Source organism: Dipodomys spectabilis, unplaced genomic scaffold (genome assembly GCF_019054845.1).
Source record: "Dipodomys spectabilis isolate Male_0828 unplaced genomic scaffold, ASM1905484v1 ptg000519l, whole genome shotgun sequence".
Lineage (NCBI taxonomy): Eukaryota > Metazoa > Chordata > Mammalia > Rodentia > Heteromyidae > Dipodomys > Dipodomys spectabilis.
Window position 1 is genome coordinate 481,427 of NW_024871196.1, and position 22,907 is coordinate 504,333.

General features: G+C 39.6%; 1 protein-coding gene across 1 annotated transcript in view; it reads left to right on the forward strand.

Annotated features, from left to right (window-relative positions):
• Positions 1-12,084: 12,084 nt before the first annotated feature.
• Positions 12,085-22,907, forward strand: part of Agbl3 (AGBL carboxypeptidase 3) — a 39,970-nt gene continuing 29,147 nt past the window's right edge. The window contains exons 1-4 of the mRNA XM_042670123.1: positions 12,085-12,147; positions 13,602-13,662; positions 15,058-15,240; positions 19,596-19,703. Coding sequence (XP_042526057.1) covers positions 12,085-12,147; positions 13,602-13,662; positions 15,058-15,240; positions 19,596-19,703 — 415 coding nt within the window. The remainder of the gene's footprint in view (positions 12,148-13,601; positions 13,663-15,057; positions 15,241-19,595; positions 19,704-22,907) is intronic.

Below are 22,907 nucleotides of genomic sequence, written 5' to 3' on the forward strand. Positions count from 1 at the left end.
CTATAGACATATACATACAGAGTTATGTAAACTCATACCTTAGTTTCAATTCTTACCACATAGAGAGATAGCTTCCAAGGTAGCAAGCAAGAGCTAGACAGAAAAGAGCTGGCTTGAGGAGTAATTACTGCCTTCCATATTGTATTTTTCTCACAAATCAGTAATAGATTTTAGCAAACCTGGGCCAAAGGAAGGAAAGGCACCGAGATTGTATAACTCATCCACTTTTGACAGAGTAGACACAAGTCTATGATAAGATATACTAGAATGTACATGACACATTCATGTAAATAACTCATCATTGGAGTGAATTTGATCACAGTTTGGATTAAGGCCAACAGTAGGAACATTGCTTTGTTAAACTTTTGAACAAGAATTTCTCCTGGTTGCTATATTCTGTACTTTTTTTCCTAGAAAATCTAAAGAAGAGAATGTATCAATCCTGACTTTTATTCCAGTATTTGGATGGAATAAGTTTGAGGGTAGAATTTAGTTCTTGGATTTAATCTTTGGAATTACAGTTCCCCCATTTACTTGTTCAATTACAATTCTCTGTTATCATTAAGAGAGAAAGCTACAAGCTGACTAGCATGTTCTGTGAATCTGCCATTCTTAAGAATGTTATAAACACTTGATACTGTTCACTGATAACTGATTGCTGCAATAGAAATGTATTGTGAAAATGTATCCACAATAAATGAAATTCCTCCAAATGACTTGGTCTTGTGGATTTTTACTTAGTATAATATTGATGGGAAAGGTTGTGTCCATTGTAATCCGAATGACATGACAGAAGCATCTAGGTCACAATGAATGTTAGTTTCATTCTTTAAGAAGAATTGATATTTTTACTTTTATAAATGCTGCTTATTTCAGGTAACTTTTGTGAGGGCTCAAGAACTTTATACTTTGGATAGGCCTACTCATAATTTTACATGTAAACTCATGGCCTTCAGTATCATGGGATTTGGGCTGGGAAGGTGGCTCAGTGGTAGAGCGCTTGCCTTGCATGCATGAGGCCCTGGGTTCGATTCCTCAGCACCACATAAGCAAAAAAGAAAAAGCCGGAAGTGGCACTTTGGCTCAAGTAGTAGCACGCTAGCCTTGAGCTGAAGAGCTGAGGGACAGTGCCCAGGCCCAGAGTTCAGGCCCCACAACCAGACCCCAAAAAAAAAAAAGTATCATGGGATTTGACTCACCAATAATGTTGCAGCAAACAATAGGTACTTGAAATAAGATTCCTCCCTTGCTTTAAATATAGGTACTTGAAATAAGATTCCTCCCTTGCTTTAAATGCCTAACCAGAAAAACATATTAATTCAAAATTATCTCCTTGTGAAGTTTCAGCAAGTTGTAAACACCAGAAATAGGTGGCAAGCAACTGTGAAGTCTTTTCTCCAGGTAATTTGATGTTTCCGCATTGACCAAAGATGACACAGGTTTCTCATTCAACTCCATCTTTAATAACATCTCAGGGGTTGGGAAGGTGGCTCAGTGGTAGAGCACTTGCCTTGCATGCATGAGGCCCTGGGTTCGATTCTTCAGCACCACATAAGCAAAAAGAAAAAACCCGGAAGTGGCACTGTGGCTCAAGTGGTAGAGCGCTAGTCTTGAGCTGAAGAGCTGAGGGACAGTGCCCAGGCCCAGAGTTCAGGCTCCACAACCGGACCCAAAAAAACAAAAAACAAAAAAACATCTCAAAAGTCTGCAACAGGTCTTTGGTCAAGATGACCCAAACAATCCAAAGGAGGATAACCAGAGATTCAGTATTTTTTCCTGGATAAGGAACTGTCATTCAGCAATCATCAGATTTAAGATTTTTAGGGCTGTCTTCACTAGAGTTGGCCACTGGTTTCACTCCTGTTTAGATTTCAGGACAGAATTATGCTCTGGCATAAATTAGTTATGCAATGTCCTTTTTCTATCAAAGGAACACTTAAGTGGTTTTTTTAAATGCACATATTAAGCCCCGTGACTGACAAAAAAATACACATCTTTGTACATTAAGTATGAGCAATGCTGAGATTTCGCATTTCCAAGTGACAGTGTGGTGATTCTACCGCTTTGGAGACTGTTCAAGAAACAAGGTTCCTCTCTTACCCTAGGCCTCTGTGGGCATCCGTGTTTCCAATGCTCTCATTGGAGTAGCTCTGTGTATATCAACTATCTTCATCTTCATAATAACCTTTGAGTAGGTGTCCTTATCTGCTCCATTTTGCAAAGACATTGAAAAACAGAGAGACTAAGTAACTTTCCCAAGATCACAGGATTCAGTATTCTCATTCCAGCATCCAAATGTCATCCTGAATCCAAACATAATCCCTTAATGCCAACAGATCTCAAAAGTTAGGGTCCATCATCATCACCTGGGGAGCGGGAGGTGGGAGGGGGCACACGTGGGGAGAAGTATTGTTGATATAGAGATTGTCTCACTCCATTGTTTCTAACTCCATAGGTCTAGGGTAGGTCCTGAGAATTTGCATTCTAACAAGTTCTCCCATGATGCTAATGCTGCTGGTCCCAAGGAACACCTTGAAAACTTTCACTGCACTGTAGGTGAAGAGAGAGATGGCTCCAACCCATTCCCTTCATATTGCACAAGTGAGTAATGGGTAAATGCTTAGAGTGTAGTGTTCATTTCCTCATTGATTCCTCACAGTAACCCTACAGGATAGGCTACTTACCTATCTATCATAGATCCTCCTCATATTCTCTCCAATTTACAGGTAAATGAATCAAAGCACAGAGAACTTTAAATAGCCATGTGGTTGCTACGTGGCAGAATATTTGACCACCTGCAAGTGATCCCTGCATTCTTGCTCTTAACAATATCTCCCCAATGTCTTTCACAAGAGACTGTTGCCTAGAAATGTGCATCAAAGACATTGCCCCCCTGGCACCAAGGGGAGAACCCACAGCCAGAGCAAGAACAGAGTGTCAATTACAACCATGTAGGCAGTAACTTGGGCTAGTTAAGCTGACCTTTGCCCTTTGGGAACCCAGTCCATCCTCACCCAAAGCAGCAAGAATCTGGGAGGGAGAATGTAAACAGTGAAACTCCATCCTACCTTCCATTTTCATAAACCATCAGTTCTAGGGACAGAAAGATGAGCTTCTCTAGGAGTTGGGAAAATAGGACCTTGGAGTTTGAAACTGGATTTGAAAATAAACTTTTTAATACCATGTCTGAATACCAAATACCAGGATTAACTTTTTTTGTATGTACCACGACTGGGGATTAAACTCAGGGCCTGTGCTTATACTGGCTTGTTTTTTACTCAAGGGTAACACTCTACCCCTTGAGCCATACTTCCCTATCTGACTTTTTGCTGGTTAATTGAAGATAAGAGTCTCATGGACTTTTTCTGCTTGGACTGGCTTCAAAGCATGATCTTCAGATCTTAGCCTCCTGAGTAGCTAGGATTGTAAGCATTAACCACCAGAACCTAACCAGGACTAATTTTTACATCCCCAGAGGAAATTGTTTTAGTCATCTAATATAGCTGAAATATCACAGAATCTGGTCGTTAAGTCCTCAGTGAGAAGTAAAACTTCACCATTGCCCTGGACAGGGACAGTTATTGAAGAGGGAGGCCATATATATTATTATGTGATTTCACACCAAGTTTGGAAACCACTCCTTTTTTTGTCTGTTGTGGGGCTTGAACTCTGGGCCTGGATGTTGTCCCTGAGCTCTTCAGCTCAAGGCCAGAGCTCCACCACTTGAGCCACAGAGCCACTTCTAAACCACTCATTCTCTTTAGAGCTGATTTATTCTATAGTTGTCTGAACAAGCAGGATTCAGACATTGTCACTATGCTACCTCATTTCCACGTATTGAAGGGCATAACTGCTTCACCGTCATCCCCAAAGAGAGATCTACAGTGACAGAAGGGATTGGAAAGGCAGCTTCAAGGTTATAGACTTTGAGCTGAGTCTTGATTAGTTCTTCAAGGTATGACATTAGTAACAGTTTGAGAGGTACTATCTTACACTAGGCCACCCTACACCCAGCAAAAGACCTTGAAGGGCCTGAGGGTTAGCTTCTGTGATGTCATAAAGAACTGACTGCTACAATCACTTCATTGTCCCATGAAAGCCTCTGCTAAACACATTCAAAGTATACAGCTACCCAAAATAAATTATATTCTTAACACTACTTCCATGTGGACATTTTACTAAAAATGAATTCTCCTCCTGATCCCAGGCCTTTCGAGCTTCTAAATGTGTCTATGGGGGTCTAGATAGGTTTTGTTGCTTTTTCCTTTTTTTTTTTTTTTGTCGGTTGTGGGGCTTGAACTCTGGGCCTGGGCGCTGTCCCTCAGCTCTTCAGTTCAAGGCGAGCACTCTACCACTTGAGCTACAGCGCCACTTCCGGTTTTCTGGTGGTTTATTGGAGATAGGAGTCTCACGGTCTCTCCTGCCCGGGCTGGCTTTGAACCTCGATCCTCAGATCTCAGCCTCCTGAGTAGCTAGGATTACAGGCGTGAGCCACCAGCACCCGGCTGCTTTTCCCTTTTACTCTACATTTAAAATAGTATCTTTCCTACTTGCAGCCTTGAAGTAAACTAGCCAAAAGAAAACAAAAGTAGAAGAGAAATAACTGCTGGAGTAAATCTGCTTTTCCAAAAAGGCACAGGCTGATTCGATATGAGTCTGTCCAGTAATCTTCTCTGGAGCATAGAAAATCCTTGGTAGGAATTTAGGTTTTATATCCACTTTAACTTGAAGGCAAAGAACTCCATTGCTACCATCTAGAGGAGAAGAGTAAGTATGAAACAATTTTTTTATTTAGAGTCTTTAAAAAGAAGCAAATAGTTAAGAAAAATGTTTTAGATTTTCTCAGGGAAGATATGAATCCTCACAAAACCTCCTTAAAATATCAACTCCAGCTAAGCTGTAACTATGCAGTGTAGCCTATGTAATTCACAGTCCTTCTCTAAGGCCTGTACTCTCTGCTTTCCTTGACAAGGACTTCCTGTGGCCCACCTCAGGGCTCATACTCTGCTCAGTTATCTAGAGCCTTCCCTGATCACACCTCAAACAGCGGCCTTACCAAAGAGCCTGGTCCTCAGCTTGTTCTATACTTTTCAGCTTTATCTCCATGGTAATTATCATTATCTCACTAGTTTAGATTGCTGCTTTTGATTGTGTTTTCTCCCATTGGAACATAATCCCTCTTGTAGATTTACTTGGAAAATAGTCTTTGGCACAGTATTCAATACAGATTGGTTGAATTAAGGGTAGAATGAATATGATTTTTAAAGATTTGCTCAACTCCTAAATATTTTTATTATGAACCTAAATGATCTTCTTTTACTTTATGGTTTTCCTGACATATTTGGACTGGCTTTGCCATATATTTTTATATAACCAAGCTAGATCATTCCTCAGAGCTTTACTTTGTGTATCTGACATCCTATGTCTTGTATAACCGTGATTAAAACCCAATGTAAAAGTAGATTCTGTAATATAAAGATTCCCTATGCATTTTCAGTTGCCAATATTACAATAGCACAGACTGGGCACATTTAAAAAGGATTATTTTGGCTTTGGTTCTGGAGGTTCAATGTCAACAAGGAATGTCTGGTGGAATTCTTGTTGGCAGAGTCCTGAGGGACCACAAGGCTCCCCATAGACATGGCAGAGAAAGTGGGGAACAGGGTACCCTCTTGTTGATCTTCACATAAAGCCACTGGCATTTAATAATCATGGGGGACCCACCTTGATGGTCTTATCTAATACTATCACCTCCCACACCTAAACATGTCAAATTGTGTTTTTACTCTTAAATTTTCACAATGGCAATGAACCTCTGCAGGGTAGAGCTCAAACTACAAGCAGTCCACAGAAGAGATTCTATGTATACATCACCTTTCAGGACAACAAAGAAAGCAAAGCACAACTGTAAAGACTAAATTTCCAAAACATTTTATCTAAGAAACTCCTATTTAGCAGGCCAAGGGGTAATAAAAAAAAAAGAGTCCAGACTTTTACATTGTTGACCTTAAAAAGGCTTATTTTAATAAAATTATGAAGTCTAAAGAGATGTTAAGTCACTTCCATACTTAACCCATCATGCCTTGCCTTTTATTCTTTTAAACTTTCTGCATTCTATTATCTCCATTTCTACAATATTACAAATCCGGTGGAAGATTGTGACTCATGTAGGCATTGATCAAACATCTACATATTTTTTCTAAGCTATATCTGGAAAAGTACATATCTGGGATGTACATAAATAATAATGCCTCTGTCTGTTATAATAAATCACATTTAATTAGATAAGGCAAAATATTAGCTATGCCCACAAAAACAGGAAGTGTTCTAATAGGTTAGCTAACTAAAGAGAATGTCTAAGCTGTTAAGAACTGTGAGTCTGCCCTCTAATATTGATTTCTCTAAATCAAGTGTTTAGGAAGGATACAGTAACCTCTTTTCCAGAACAAAAGTCACACTTTCACAGAATGGAACTCGATGTGTGGCCCAACATACTTTCAATTTAATCTTCTAACTGCAAGTAGTAGTTTCCATTGCCACTCTTATATCTGTGATCCAGACAAAGAAACATCAGCCTAGAAAATTAAGTTGTCAGGGGTCCTTGTTAAGCTGTTAAGAGACCATGGCTTCCAAAGCTCAGCACAGTTAACTGTTCGACTGTCTTCTCTCTTCCCCTGGCAAACAACTGACCAACAGAACGGTAGGGACAGAAGGATGTTCCAACCCCATTCCTAGGTCCGCCTCCACACTCCTTTTCCCTAACCTCTCCTGGTGTCCTCTGCAGCCCCTTGATGTTATGCCTCCACTTCCAGTCTTTCCCGGATTACCTGTGTCTCCAGCCCAAACCCCGCACTGGCTCATAGCGTCTTCACTGGTTGCTAGGCGATCCCCAAGGGCTGTCCCAAGTCTTGCCAGGGTGGGGCCATTGCCCGGGTAACCAGTGACCTGCTTTGGATGGAGGGGCAGGGCTGGGAATGCTCATCTACAGTGAAGTTCCTTCCGGCCTGTGGATGTCTGGAGTCTCAGGGACCTGAAATCTCTTCCCAGCACGGTGGTGGAGCCCCCTTGGCCTTGGCTGAAGACTCGGGGAGAGTAAGAGGACGCAGAGGGCTCGCCCCCAGAAAGAAGGGAACATTGGAGGCGGCCCCCCTGAGGGAAGCCATCGCAGAAATGAGCTAGCTCCTACACTCTGCCCAACCAACCCCACGGAAGTGAAGGAGGGAAGAAGACTGGTCACCAGGCCCCGTGGCTTAACCGTGCTCCCCACCAACAAGCCAATCCAGCCATCGTCACTGGGTTCATTCGCAGACCTGCCTCAGGAATGGGACACCCGCCAAGTGCCCCTTAAATACCTTTGTGGGGCTTTCCTGGTGCTAAGGTTTTATTCCACCCCAGGTTAGCACCCAGGGTGAAAGATTCCAGCTGCTTGTTGGTGCAGTTTTCTACATTTGGGGTTATGATCCTCAGGCTGAAACTTCAGCCCCAAACAGTTTTCTCTGTCGCCTTTGTAGTTATCTATGATGCAACTTGGCCTTTCTTGTATGGGATGCATGCTCCACCATATTAGGTCTGGGAGCTTCAGTAGTTGAGTATGAAAGAATTTACAAAAAGTCGAAAGAGGCAAGAAGGGAGACCCAAGGTTTATTTGCTACCTAGAATGGGAAACGAGCAGATACCATAGATAGGGCAGGCCAGAGTGGAGTGAAGGCTGAGTTTATATTTAAGATACCACTGACATTTTAGTTCAAGCTGGAGTGATGGGTTTTTTCGAGGTTTCTGCCAAGATGATTGTCATTTTATAAGTCCTTTCCAGGAATATATTGTCAAAACAGGATGTAAATAGGATCCTGCTTGGAGTCCAGAAAAGTTTCTCTAAAACAAAGTAAAGCAACCTCTCTTCCAGACAAAATGGAGTCTGTTACAAAATGGAGTAGGTTAGGCTAATTGGGGTTGAGGCCTTATTTCCCCACCAGGACAGGGGAATTAATTACTTGAATGTTTACTGTGAGTGATACTTATTCTAGAGGAGTTGGAAGAGGATCTGTTTTCTGTCATTTCTTCCTGTGGAATAGGTTTGGAGAGTTGTCCTTGAAAGGTTAAGAGGTCACTCTTAGGGAAAAGCTGAAGTTAGTTTAAAAAGCAAGGTTGGTTTTAAAGAATACTCTTTGTTAATTGGGTCAGACTCTTTGGGATAAAAGTAATAAAGAGGTGGATGATACAGAATACAGAAATGAGAAGGCACACAATGGCAGCCTGGTCCTAAGAAATCCAAGACCAATTATTTAATTTTAATTAAACCAAGTTCATCCATATTGGAGCCCTTGTTCTTTGAATTTGCTGGTCTGTTGTAACAACTCACTTAAGTTCAAATGTAAGGTTTCAGGCTCATTTCCATAAAAACAACTTTTTAAAAAGCTCACGTTATATGCAACATGACCTGCTGTAACAGATCAAGAACTCTTCTGTTCTGAAGAATGATCCCAGTTAAAAAAGTTTGGATTGTAACTGTATCCTCATAGTGTCAGGAGTTTGGGGTTCTTTTTTTTTTTTTTTTTTTACCATTTGTGAAGCCATTTGTTGAGACAGATATCTGGCAGTTTAAAAAAAGTGTACAATACCTGAATACCAATGCTCAGGGCTACAAAAGCAGTAATCGGCTCTCTTCTTGTTCATCTAGACAGACCATAGGCAAGAAAAGGAATTGGAGATGAACTAATTTTTATGGATAGCATGTTAGATTCTATAATACAAGTGCCTAATCAATTAGAGAGCATACAAAGGAAGGCTGATAATGCACAAAGAAAATACAATCTTTTAGATGAAGGAATGCACAGATGTAAGATAATAAAGTTGGTAAAAGCTGGCATGCAACATTGAAGGTATAGCTAACTCTTTCTTCCCATGTTATAAATTGGCCATAGGGATTAGAAGCTCATGAATGAGACGGAATAAATGGGGAGACCAGATTAAGAAATGATGGGGAAATAAGGAACTTACATAATCAAGATAGGAATCCATATCATCCATATGTTGATTAGTTAGGTAGATGCCAAGAATCAGGGAGTTTTAATGAACAGTAAGTTAAATTAGGTGGCAAGCACATTGTGGTTCTTGTATAGGGTTATTTATTATTTGAAGGCTGGAAACAAAGCCCAGTTGTTTGGTTTAGGAAGACTCCTGTGAGAGATGAAGGTATGATTTGTGGCTTTATCCCATCTGACAGAAGGATGTGGGCAGCCTTTGATTACAGTCTTGAGTAGTGACTGATTCTTGGGTAGCGAAAGTCGGATCTGTCACAAGCTAACACTTGCTTTTGCACAGAAAGGGATCTGGGTTTGTAACTGAGCTTACTATAAAATGGGCTCCTGGATAGACATAGCAGTTTGAGAGAATGAATTACACAGGTGTTTATGTAACAAGGAAGGTTTTGAGTAGGACTCCAGCCTCCTGGTTGTGGGCCTGGTTGGGGAAGCACTGTCAAGGAGAGATTTGACCATGCCATTGGAAGTCAGGAAAAGCAATGAGTTCTGACAAGACTGCGCATGTGCAAAACCAGCAGCCCTTACGAACACAAGCATTGAGAGCTTGAAGTAATGTAGTATGGCTTATAGTCATGAAATAAAGATGAAGGGAAGTTAGAATGGAACAAGGAGTAGTATGATCATAGATGTGGCAATGGGGAGTAGAGGCAACACACCCCAGCCACCTGATAACATTGTGAACCATTTTATAGACAGAACCCATAAGAAATGCTATGGTATGAGACATGGTCCAAAAGACCCCAAGGCAGCAGTATTGTTTAATGAGGAGAGGACTAGCAAGATGGAGAGGTTCCTTGCAATGGAAGGTTGAAGAAGACGAGCTCAAGTCTTGGAAAGTTCATAATGAGGTATAGAGAACTTTAAGAGTAAGGCACTGACAGATTATGGTAGTAATGATGAGGAAATAGGGCCTGTAAGTTTAAAAAGAGGGCAGACTCAGTTGCCCCATTATAAATGAGATTAATTCACTTCTCTGTTAATTAATCTTTTGCTCACTAAGATTAATTAGTTTACTTGAGGCTTGGCTATGTTGACGGTGAGGTCTGGAGTCTGATCTGGCATTGGAGCCAATAAATTAATTCATTAATTAATCAATTAATTAATCATCAGTGTCTAGAAGTCCCAGGAGCAGTGAGCCAACTGGAGATGTTTCACATAGAGGAGCCATTAGATCCCTGAAGGGGACCACTCTTTCTTAAAGTAGGGACAATCCCTCATCCAATGGCCCTCTTGTTAACCTGGGGCCAAAAGAGAACCATTTTGAGGGGCGGTCCTTATTTCAGGGACCAGTATGTATACAATTGAAGCAGGTTCTATTATTGGCCCCCTCCTAGAGGCACTGGGTTGTTTGGCCAGACTGGGGTAAGACTTCCCTCTAGTGGCATTGCCAATAGCAGCAGCCATCAGCTTAGTCCGCTCCTTTTTCAGAGGTGGTGTTCTCTTTGTTCCTTTTCAGCCTCCCTTTGTTTCTCATTCCTACTGTTCAAGATTTGTAAAGTCCCATCAACTTGTTCTGAAATGGGTATCTGGATCATTCTCAGGGGCCAACTAGGAGCTGAAGTTTATGGTCAAGGGAGCTTTTCTTTTCAAGTCAATGAGAAATCAGACATGGAAAAAGAACCTGAACTCTCAAAGGTTCCTCCACTTTCTGACACCGTTGTAAGAGGGGAGAGAAAAGAGAGATGGCTTTGAGGTTTAGAGGGGTCCCAAGACCCAGTGGACCCCACAGAGCCACAAAGAGAGGAGACTTGAGAGGATGGGGAAGATGGTGGCAAAGTAGTATCCTCTGGATTAGGTGTCAGACGATCTTGAGAGGAGAAAGCCCCAGAGAAGAATCCAGAAGTAGGAGGGCCATATGACTGCTAAAGGTTTGAAGAGGCTAGGGGAGGATGGGGAGAGTGAGGGGAGATTCTGAAGGGCCTGAGAAGGTTGATAAATTGAGGGATCATCTAGAGAGGGAGACAATCGGCAGATTGAGAAGTAAAAGACAAGAGAGAGTCAGAAGGAACGTGGCAGGTGGATCGGAAGCCTGGGTCTTAATAGAAGGCCAGAGAGGCCTGGGACTACGGGACTTCTAAGTATTTCTTTAGACAGCAGCAGTAGAGATGAAGTTGTAGAATAGTACTAAATTTAAGAGAGCCATCGTCAGCCCTCACATCCTGCTGAGGCTAGGCAACATTACAGTAGAAGATTAAGGTCTTTCCTTTGGGGTTGGTCAGGCCCATCTTCTTCCAGTTATCAAGGAGACAGTCCCCATGAGACTCTAACCATTCAAAAACCCAAAGTGGCGCTGTGGCTCAAAGTGGTAGAGTGCTAGTCTTGAGCAAAAGAGCTGCTCAAGGACAGCACCCAGGCCCTGAGTTCAAGCCCCACAAACGACTAAAAAGAACCAAAAAACAAAACTGTATGACTACCAATGGAGCATGCAGGGGGTTGAGTAGAGTAGAAATCGATAGCAACTATGAAAACAGAACAATGAAGTTTGTTGAGATTGTTTGGGGAAAAGAGGAGGAAAGGCAGGTTGCTAGAGAAAGTGATATTGATTGGAATCCATTGTAAATGTATGGAAATGTAACAATGAAATTTCTGTATAACTAATCTAAGCAAAAAAGTCTGTATTACTGTACTTAATAGCTTTGAATAAACTATAATTTTTTCTGGCTTTATAATCACGTTCATGGCTTAGGATAATTCTGAATGTACTATTACTATTCTGAATGTACTATTATTCTGAATGTATAGTGTCTGATTGGCTACATAATCTGGAAATTTCTTTTTCAGTTAAATTACTTATTTGATTTGTCTTTTATTGTGACTTGTCTCATAGTAATGAAGCATTTCTTCAACGAAGGTTTTATTAGCTCGATCCTAATTTAGTTTTTACAAACTTGTCATTGTTAAGACAATTGAACTTTTCTTAAGTAGTCACTTAATGTAAAATATGCCTTCAGCTTAACAAGAAAAACTGTCAACTAATTTCCTTAGAAATTGTTTTACAGCTTATCCACATAACAAAAGATTTTCAAGCCAAACACTGGAAGAGATGTCAGAAGGTTCAGAAAAGGAAGACACTTCAGACAGAACAATCAGTGATGATGATGATGAGGTATGTTTTCCGTAATTTCTATCTTATATTTTGAAATAAAAACATATATTCACATAGTATAAAATACATTTGATGTAAAATCAGTTCGATGGATAATGATAGAAGGGGTGAGGTTGATTGGAATACATTAAGGACAATGAAATCCGCCCTTGTATAACTAATATATGCTAAAAATAAATCCAGTAGGTGTTTAAGTCATTGTCATTCAAGTTGAGAAATAATATGACTGAAAGTTAAGCTATTATTAGGTACAATATGTCTTGTCTTGAAAGAAAAAAAACTATCCTGGTTTTCTTTAGGGAATATTTTCAGCAAGAGTCTTGTGGGATGTATTAAAATATGTGCATTAAGTCATTAGTGTTTTTCTATAATTAATGTCCACTTATTTTCTTGTATATAATTCTACTGTGTCACCTCCTACTCTGTATCATACTAAAATCGCTTAAGTTCTAATACTCTGGTATATCACAGTAATAGTAAAGGTTAAAACGGTTCTGATATTACGAACAAAAGAATAAGTAAGAAGAAAAATGTAGAGTTTTAAGGAATATTTTAACTGTTTCTAGTCCATATTTCTTAGAGATTTTCTTCAAATTTTATTAAAATATTATCGTGTATATAAAATCCAGAAATACCCTTTAAGCTCATAGTTTTCTGGGTTTTTTTTTTTTTATTGTTGGGGTTTTTTTTTCCTATTTAAAAAAAAATTTATTGTCAAGGCGATTTATAGAGGGGTTACAGTTACATAGGTAGTGAGTAAATTTCTTGTCAAACTTGCTACCCCCTCTCGCATTTTTCTCCCACTTTCCCTGCCCTCCAACCCCCTCCTCCCACAAGTTGTACAGATCATTTCCAACATATTCTCTTGTGAGTATGGCTGTTGTATTGGTTCCGTCTTTATCCTTAGAGTGTGTGTGTGTGTGTGTGTGTGTGTGTGTGTGTGTGTGTGTGTGATCATGGGCCTGGGCACTGTCCCTGAGCTCTTTTTTGCTCAAGACTAGTGCTCTCTCACTTTGAGCCACAGCACCATTTCCCATTTTCTGGTGATTAATTGGAGTTAAAAGTCTCACAGACTTTCCTGCCCAGGTTGGCTTCGAACTTCAATCCTCAGTTCTCAGCTTCCTGAGTAGCTAGGATTACAGGTGTGAGCCACCAGCACCCCGCTTAGTTTATTCTTAATCTAAATTGTTTTCTGAAGTTCCCGAACATTGGTCATTTGCTACAGATACAATTACGACCACAGCAAGTGGAAGACGAGCAGTCAAGATGCAAACTTGATGGTTCCAGGATATTGGAGATACTGCTTTGAGACCAGAAACGCACAATAAATTCTTAAACTTTCTTATTTATTAAACATTAAAGACATGTACTCAGTTCCAAGTACAAACACAGATGTGAAAATATTCTAAATTTGAAACTGTTGGTTTTGAAATTTAAAAATTCTCTTGTTTCAGGATGAGGATTCATTCATAAAATTTTTTGATGAAGATATTCGTGAGTGTACACTGCTAACAGGTTTCAACTTTTCACTTTTTTATCATGAGATCTTAAGTTGATAAGATAAGGAAACTAAAAACAAGCTCAGATTTAATAAAATAACAATCATATTGATAGATAGAGAGTGAGAAATTTATATTCACTTCCATAAGTATCTTTTTAGAATTTAAATTCTTTAGCATGGTGTTACCTAAACCCAATTTATGATTGAAATAATGGAGGAAATTGGATGTAAGTGATGGTTACTTTATAGCTGTCACTAAGCATTGGAATTGGCTTTGTCACCAGCACCAGTGGCTCACCCCTGTAATCCTAATAAGTCAGGCTGAGATCTGAAGATCACAGTTTGAAGCCAGTCCAGGCAGGAAAGCCTGTGAGACTCTTATCTCCAATTAACCACAAACAGCCAGAAGTGGATCTGTGGCTCAAATGGTAGAGCACTATCTTTTTTTTTTTTTTGGGAGGGGGGTCTGGTTGTGGGCCTGAACTCTGGGCCTGGGCGCTGTCCCTCAGCTCTTCAGCTCAAGGCTAGCAGAGCACTATCTTTGAGCAAAGAAAAAACAAAAAAAGAAAGAAATCTCAGGGACCATCCAGGTCCTGAGTTTAAGCCTCAGGACCTGCCCAAGACAGATAGATAGATGATAGATAGATAGATAGATAGATAGATAGATAGATAGATAGATAGATAGATAGATAGATAATTAAATGACTTTTAAAAAATAAAATGTGGGCTGAGAATGTGGATCAAGTGGTAGAGCACTAGCCTTGAGCAAAGGAGGTCAGGGACAGTGCCCAGGCCCTGAGGTCAAGCCCCAGGACTGGCAAAAAAAAAAAAAATGTATACAGGTACAAGTGGACAACCTAGCTACTTAGGAGGCTAAGATCTGAAGATCATGGTTCAAAGCTAACCCAGGCAGGAAAGTCTATGTGACTCTAATCTCCACTAACCTACCAAATACACTGGAAGTGGAGCTGTGGTTCAAGTGGAAGAGCACTAGCCTTGAGCAAAACAAAGCTCAGGGACAGAACCCAGACCCTGAGTGCAAGCCTCAGGACCAATACACATACGTATACACACACACACACACACACACACACACACAATCAATAAAATAATTTTTTAAGTAAGCAGAACAAGAGAGACAAGAGAGGAAACAGACATTTTTAAGTACTAGTTGAGAATTCAGCATGAATGCATGATATATATAAGTTGACAAACATTTTTGGCTCTTATGAGGGTCAGCTGCCACAAACATTCATAAACATTTTCTATTTAAAATGTCATGAATTATTCACTAGTAGAAAGGATATGCATGGATGAAATAGTGTTGGAAGAAAAACAAGAAGTCACATAAAGCACATAGGAATCGGGGCTTTCCTTCTCACTCCTTGTGTTGGAAACTTTTCCACCAGACGCTCTTGGCGACCCGTTCTTCCCTCGGACCACCCAGATTCTCTTGGAGTATCAGCTAGGACGATGGGTGCCACGCCTTCGAGAGCCTCGAGATTTATACGGTGTCTCTTCTTCTGGCCCATTGAGTCCCACACGGTGGCCCTACCACTGTGAGGTCATCAATGAAAAAGTCCACCATATTGGTAAGTGTTTACCCAGACATTAGAGATTTTACTTCGTTAAAACGGTGTTAGAATGTACATTCCAACAGAAATCTTTTCAGGTTCTCGTGCAGATCATACATGGTTTTCATTGGTTGAATTATCTGTTTATATTCTCCCATCTCACTGAGCTTACTGAGGATCCTTCACTTGAATTTCATTCAAGCAGTGCATAGATGTCCTTTATTTGAAGACATGTTTCTTGGGAATTCCTTTTGTGGGGGTGGTTTTTTCCTTCCTTTTGTGTTCCTATGTTGCTATGTACACATCTGGCGTGTCAATGAACTGTTCTGATTTTACAAGATTTTTCATACTAATGAGTTATAGGATGTTAGTTGGGTTAGTATATTGGTTTTGGTTCAGAATGAGTACAAAGGTTAAAAAAAAAGCTTCATATCAATTCCCCTTTGGCCATGATCAATGTCGGCAGGATTTACAAATGTCTCAAAGGGACTGCAGGCATTTGTGGAGGTAGCAGGGCACACCAGGCCCTGCAGGGGTGAGTACAACCAGGAGGAACCTTATCAGAGTGGTGATAGAGCTGGGAGGAGAGGGAACACAAGGGATGTTCTGTTGTCAGGCCTCTCAAGAGCGAGCGCTACTGATGGTAAGGGGAATGACTTCTAACAACGGCAGTTGTGCTGAGAATGAAAAACGTGGTAGACGTGGCCCATACCCATAGGACAAGTACCATTGGCGTCCGAATGATAATACTGGGCTGGACCAAAAGGAACATGTCTCCAGATGTGGTCCCCACTTGGGTAAAGACCACTGGGTAAGACAGGAGACTTGTCCTCAGGCCTTACATGATCTTGGATGTAGGAAATCCTAAGCAATCTGCCGGGAAATGTTAAGAACTAATAAATGAACTCAACAAGGTTGCAGAATACAAGGTCAACATATAAAAATCAATTGTATTTCTACATAGCTGAGATCTGAGGATCTCAGTTCAAAGCCAGGTAGGGCAGGAAGATCTGTGAGACTCTTATCTGCAATCAGTCAGCAAAAAGCCAAAAGTGGAGGTGTGGTTCAAGTGATAAAAAGACAGCTTTGAACAAAAAAGCCAAGTGAGAGCATAATGTCCCAAGTTCAAGTTCTAAGACTAGATAAAATAGATGGCTAAATAATATACCATATTCACAAATTTGAAGAGTTCTTACATCATGATAAAAGTCCTTCTCAAATTGGCCTACATGTAAAATACCATTCTTATTAGAATATTAACTGGCTATTTAGTAGAAATTGACATACTATTCCTAAAAATCACATGGAAAACCAAGAAACTCTGGTCTCTCCTTCCCCCTCTTTAAAAACACAACAAAACAAAACTTGGAAGGAACAAAGCTGAGAACTCACATCTTCTGTGTTCAAGACTCACAGTGATTTAGATGGTATGGTTCCATCATGTGGCTAGACATACAGACTAGTGGATAAACTTAAAAGTACAGAAATAAACACAAAGATCTGTAATGGGTCTCAGTGAGCCTCAAAGGGCTCTGCACCCTCACACTAGCCCACTTTAATAGCTGCACCTGCTGGCTGGTTGCTATGAAAATTGTGGCAGTACAGCCTTCAGGATGCCAGTGCTGGGGGCTGGTTTTCCTTGGCAAGTGTACTGGTTGGCTGACAGGTTCCAGAAAAGTCTTTCATTTGTGGTCTGTCCAGGTGATTTGTTGTCATAGGGCAGAAGTAGTACTTTGTTAACTCTGTGTCTCTTAGCTAAAATTGGAAGTCATTTTCAGAAGTCTTGAACCCATGAAAGACAGGAATCTGGGCAAATGATTCCAAATTTAAAAAGAGTTAAGATGCAGGATAATCAAAGGCAGCATGTGATTTTCAACTAGATCCTTTTACTATGGACAGTGTTGTTGGTACAACTGGAAAATTTCACACAGGAGTCTAAGGTACAGTATGATTATACAGGAGCCATTCTATTTTGTAGGAAATATACAGCAGAGTATTTGGAGACGATTAAGTATCATGGTAAGTATTTTGGGGGGGAGTCTTTCAACTTTTCTGTATGTTTTCACTGTATCAAAATAATATATATAATTACAAAATAAAATATTTTTAAATCTCTAAAGGTATAAACGACTGCTATGCAGAGACCATAAAGCATTATTGACAGAAATTTTATGAGATATTAATTAATTAATTAATTAATTAAGGCTATAACAGGTTCATAGTCTCATTGTTTTAAAGATATCAGTTATGTCAGTGATTAATCTGTAGGTTAAAATAGTGTGCATATATGTGTGAAACATCATAATGAAACCCATTAAAGTGATGAGAATAAGCTAAAAAGAAAAAGAACAGCAGAAATATAAAATAACTGCGGAATGAGGGGACTAGTTGGAGGGAGAAGGGCAAATGGAGAGGGGGAAGGTGGTAAATATGGTCAAAATACTAATTGTACATGCGTGAAAATGGAACAGTAAAGCTTGGGATGGTTTGGGGAGGGGAGTATAGATAAGGGAAAAGGGCAGATCAAGGTACATATATGGACATGTCCAAATAAAACCCTGTTGCACAATCTAATTGATGTTAATTGAATAAGAAGGGGAAAAAGAAAAATTCAATAATGGTAATGACCATCAGGTGGCGCCATTACTAAATTAATCTGGAACATTTAGACATGTACAGAGAATTGTTTAACTTTGGCCTAGATAGCAATTAATTTTCTAGAAAAAACTTCCTTCGAGAACAAATCATTTAGCAAATAAATAAAGGAAATGCTACTCTATCTTGTTATACTTAAGCATTCCGTTATGGCTCGAAATGGCTTGAGTTTGCATTTCCTTGATTGTTAGTAAGTCCCAGAAATGTTTCATGGACATCATAATAAGCAACAGTCAAAAAGTGGAGGAAATAGAGCCTTCAAAATTGCTGGTGAAGGGTAAATTGATTAAGACACAAGATGAAAGTTTCAATAATCCTAGAATGGCTTTTCTGTAATGAAAATACATAATTGGATAGAAAGCATTTGTGGTAATAAACCTGAATTACATCATTTATACGTAAATGTGGAAATTTACCCTATATTAGTTGTTCAGTGATCCATCCAATCATTCATCCATCTTTCTCACCATCCACCCATTTAAGCTACAGACATTTAAGTGCCTATTGCTTCAAATACTATACAAATAACATTTTTAATGACCAAGCGGGATTAAAATGAGTGAATGCTAGACTGAAATTGCATAAGGCTGATTCTCAAAATATGGTTCTCAGTAAGGAGACTGTGGAAAACTGAAGCCTTGACATTTATATGAGTTTTTTTTCCAGTTTGGATAAGAGATATTTGTATTTCTTTAAATGATAGTTATTAAGAAAAAAGTAATAGCATATGCTGAAGTTAAGGAAATCTCCAACTATTTGATAAGCAGACTACACAAAGACAAATAGGTAAAATACTCCCAGTGTTTGCAGAATAGAAATTAAGTTATAAGTTTGTGATTCATTTTGACTTGAATTAATTAAGGTTTTCAACTAATAAATGTAATTTACTATTAATTGATAATTGATTGTGTGTTGTTTGATTAATCCTGTAATGCACAGTGGGACATATTTGCATTCATACAGGAGTTTATGTAGTGGATCTCTGTAGGTAGACTTTGCCACTATTCATTAACTCAAATACAGTGACATTGCTAGAGCAAATGTACACCTAATATTCAAAACATTTGCCCAGTAGTGCTTATTTCTTATCACCAGATTCTTGTTCAACTAGGGCAGTTGTGTATGTACATACATGACTAGGGTAGTTTTCCCCGAAATAGATCACAATCTGAAAGATTTGTAATGACATAGACAACTTTTAAGACATTAGTAAAAGAAATAAAGCTGGCAGGTAATGTTTTCAAATGGAAGATGGTGAATACACACCCTTTTGTGAGAGAAAGAATCTGAAAATGTTTACAGACTGAGGGCATTACCATGACCACGAAAGAGGCTGAAGATAACAGTGAAAGAAAGGAGGAAAGGTGGTACAGTGACCTCAGAGATGTGATAGAATGACATCAATGACTGAAGAAGAATAAAAATCACAACATCAAATTGACAGTGAGCACAAAGCAAGCTTGTATTACTCAATAAGATAATTTTTGAGTATGGTATTCTCACAATAAATAATAATAATAAAAAGAAAAATTTAAAAAAAGATAATTTTTGAACAAGATACAGAGGAATGCGAGTTTTGTTACAGTGTGATGGTGTTTATTGTTTTCAGTGAACCTAGCCTGCTCAAAACACCAAAATTTAGCCTGGATCTACACTTAATTTTTCCCATTTTATTTTGATGTTGTATTTATAGAATCCCTTTCTCTCTTCTTTTCCAGATTGGACTCCTTTTTTTCCTGAGCCAGTGTACATCCCCACAGGCCTGGAAATTGAACCTACCTATTCAAACTCCAAGGAGAATACAGTAGTTTATCTGGCAGAAGATAGTGAGTGCTAATAAGATAGGTTGCTGTAACATACAATTTGGACTGGTTCTTATGACTCACACCTGTAATCCTAGCTACTCAGGAGGCTGCGGTATGAGGACTGCAGTTCAAAGCCAGCCTGAGCAGGAAAGTCTATGAGAATTTTACCTCCAATTAAGTGGAGCTGTGGCTAGTAGAGTACTAGCCTTGAGCTGAGGGACAGTACCCAGATCAAGTTCAAGCCCCAGGGCTAGTATATATACACACACACCAAAAAACCACACATGGATTGTTGTTTAGATATACTTGTTTTGCTGTTTGTAGTGGTAAAATCAGAAATTACCAGGAAGTCTCTGTCCCTATGAAAAATGATGGGTTACATATTGATTCAAATGTTCAGCTAGTACTAATTAATTTTTTTTTATTTAATTTTATTTTATTTGAGAACATACTGTACAGAGGGGTTACAATTACATGGTCAGGATAATGCATACATTTCTTACCAAGCATTGCAGCCTCCTCCTTTATTTACCCTTCACCTCCCTTCCCAGCCTCCCCCCTCCCCCCCACCCAATCATACCCCCCCTCCCCCCCCCTCCGACACTAATTAATTTTTGAAGATATACTAGTTTATGCTGAGTAGCTTTAAAATATAATACCATCTCTATTAGAATGAATTATGCCTGACATGGTTTTTGAAGGTAAAGTTATCAACAATTGTTAGTCTCTCTGCATATCTTTCAATCACTCTTTTCATTTCATGCCTGTTTGATGCATTTCTTAGAGTTATCATTTTATAACCCAAGAAAATGCCCCACATTCAAATAACATCCAAGATTATATCCCATGAAAGTGTTACTACACAAGATCAATATTTGCACTTTGCAAGCTTTATTAATACACACTCAATCTGCTCTTATGATAGAGAATGCTGACAGTCAAACTTAGAATCTTAGCCTGTGTCTTACTATAAGGAAAATTCTAACATTACCAAGGGGGTGGGCAGGAATTTATAGCAAAAATTCACCATCAGAGTTTACTATTTGGTGTTTTCATATATTAAAAATATCTTTACAGAGAGCATCCAGGTTTTATTTAAAGGGCTTTCTACCGATTTTTTTTCCCTTTTGTCAGTCATGGAGCTTGAACTCTGGGCCTGGGCACTGTCCCTGAGTTCTTCAGTTCAGGAAGAGTGACCTACCACTTGAGCCAAAGCTCCACTCCCTTATTTAAAGGGCTTTCTAGAAACAATGTATTTGCACATACATTTCTAAACACCTAAAGAGAAAAGGCACCTCTGACTTTAAAAAATTGTTTTAAAATACTTATATTAACTTGGCTTACAGCTTCCAGGCATAGCCGAAGTGAGATCTGAGTTTTTAAAAAATTAAAATAATTGAGGTGATTCAGTCAGAGGCTTGTCCAGAATTAGAAAGCACACCATGAGTAATTTGAGAAAATTTAATTGAATGAATTTACAAAAGGGTGAACAAAGTTAAGAGATACTAAAATGGGATGGTGAAATCTCATAGGCATGTACGGTAGCAGGGCATGTGTAGGGGTGTGTGTGTGTGTGTGTGTGTGTGTGTGTGTGTGTGTGTGTGTGTGTGTGTGTGTTACTTAAACTTTATGCTTCAGTTTTGTTTCTGTTGAGCCATCTTTGAGTTCAGTGATTATTCCTCTGATCCATGCAGTTCATCGAAGGTAATCTCTGCTTCTGTGTAGTGTTTTCATTTTTCACATGCAAGTTAATGCTTTCTGACGATAACCATCTGGAAATACTCACCTGCTCTTTTTCTTGAACCGTTAGCTTATTAATCATACGTCTTCTGAAGTCTCTATCTGACAGATCCAACATCTTTATCTTATAGAATGGTTATGTTTTGTAGCTTTGTCTCTTGACAATGCATGGAAGATTCGTGTGTGTGCATGTGCATGTGTGTGTGTGTGTGTGTGTGTGTGTGCGTGCGTGCGCATGTATTTTGAAATCTTCAGGTTATTATCTGGAGGTATTGTGGAGGACAATAAAAACGATTTGTCTTTATGCCTAAAAATTGGAAAAATAACCAACCAAATTTCCACGTGCTAACTCTTCAGTATATGTGTATGAGATGGGGTGGGGACAGAGTGTTACCTTAGTAATTCAGGAAATGAGCTGGGATTAGATTTATTTTTTGCTCGTGTTAACCTTCATTGCACCACAGGCTTCAAATCCCACATTATCATTTAGGATGGAGCTCGAGTGATGGGCTGCAGTGGCAGCCTTCATTTTCCCTTTGCTCTATATCTCATGGAGGATCTCTCTGAACTTTGTACACTTACTCCCAAATGTCTAGTTAGTTGGTTCTCATGGCTTGTTTTAGCCTGGTTTGAGGGAAAAGTAGAAATGCATTATCATTCTACTTAACCTTACTCACACACCAGGTCCCTGGTTCTTAGAAATGAAGTCTTCTCAGTACTCCAGTGTCTTCCAGTGTGTAAACCCTGCTTTTCCTCAAGGAATAAAGGATTTGGGTTATTTTTCCTTTTCAATCAGTTTCCTTTTCCTAGGTCGTATTCATGCATACCAGTGCCCTATTGGTGCCAGTGTTTGTTGCCCTTACCCCAGAATTTAAGATTTTGCTCCATAAGTAGGAAGGAAAAGTGATTTGGGCAGATTTTGTGCCATTCTCTGCAGTGCTTGCCACTGCCTCACCCCCATCCCTTCCTCCCCACACACAAGGTGCACCATAAATGGTAATTACTCTGGATTTATCCATGGTTTCTCTGAATACCTGGTGAGGTCCAGGAGAAGAATACAAAATGCCCTTACATCTGTATATCCTTGATATCTTCCCAGAGACTCTGTATTCTCTTTCTAGTCCACTCCACCTTTGCCAATTGGCTTAACACTTCGACTCTGTGCTCCTCACTGGAGTGTGCACCAGGTAAGTTAGTGTTCATGTCCCAGTTCTCCTTGGAAGTGTCTTAGATCTTATAGAAGCAGTGTTCCTGCAACCAGGATAGCTATACATTTATCCACAGCAATGTTTGTTTGTTTGTATGTTTGTTTGGGGGTCAGTCATGTAGCCTGAGCTCTGGGCCTGGGCACTGTCCCTCAGTTCTTTGGCCCAAGGCTAGCGCTCTACCACTTGACCAACAGTGCCACTTTCAGCAGTTTTTGTTTTTTGGTTTTTTTCTGCTTATGTGGTGCTGAGGATCTTTGCTCTCTTTAGAAATGTATTA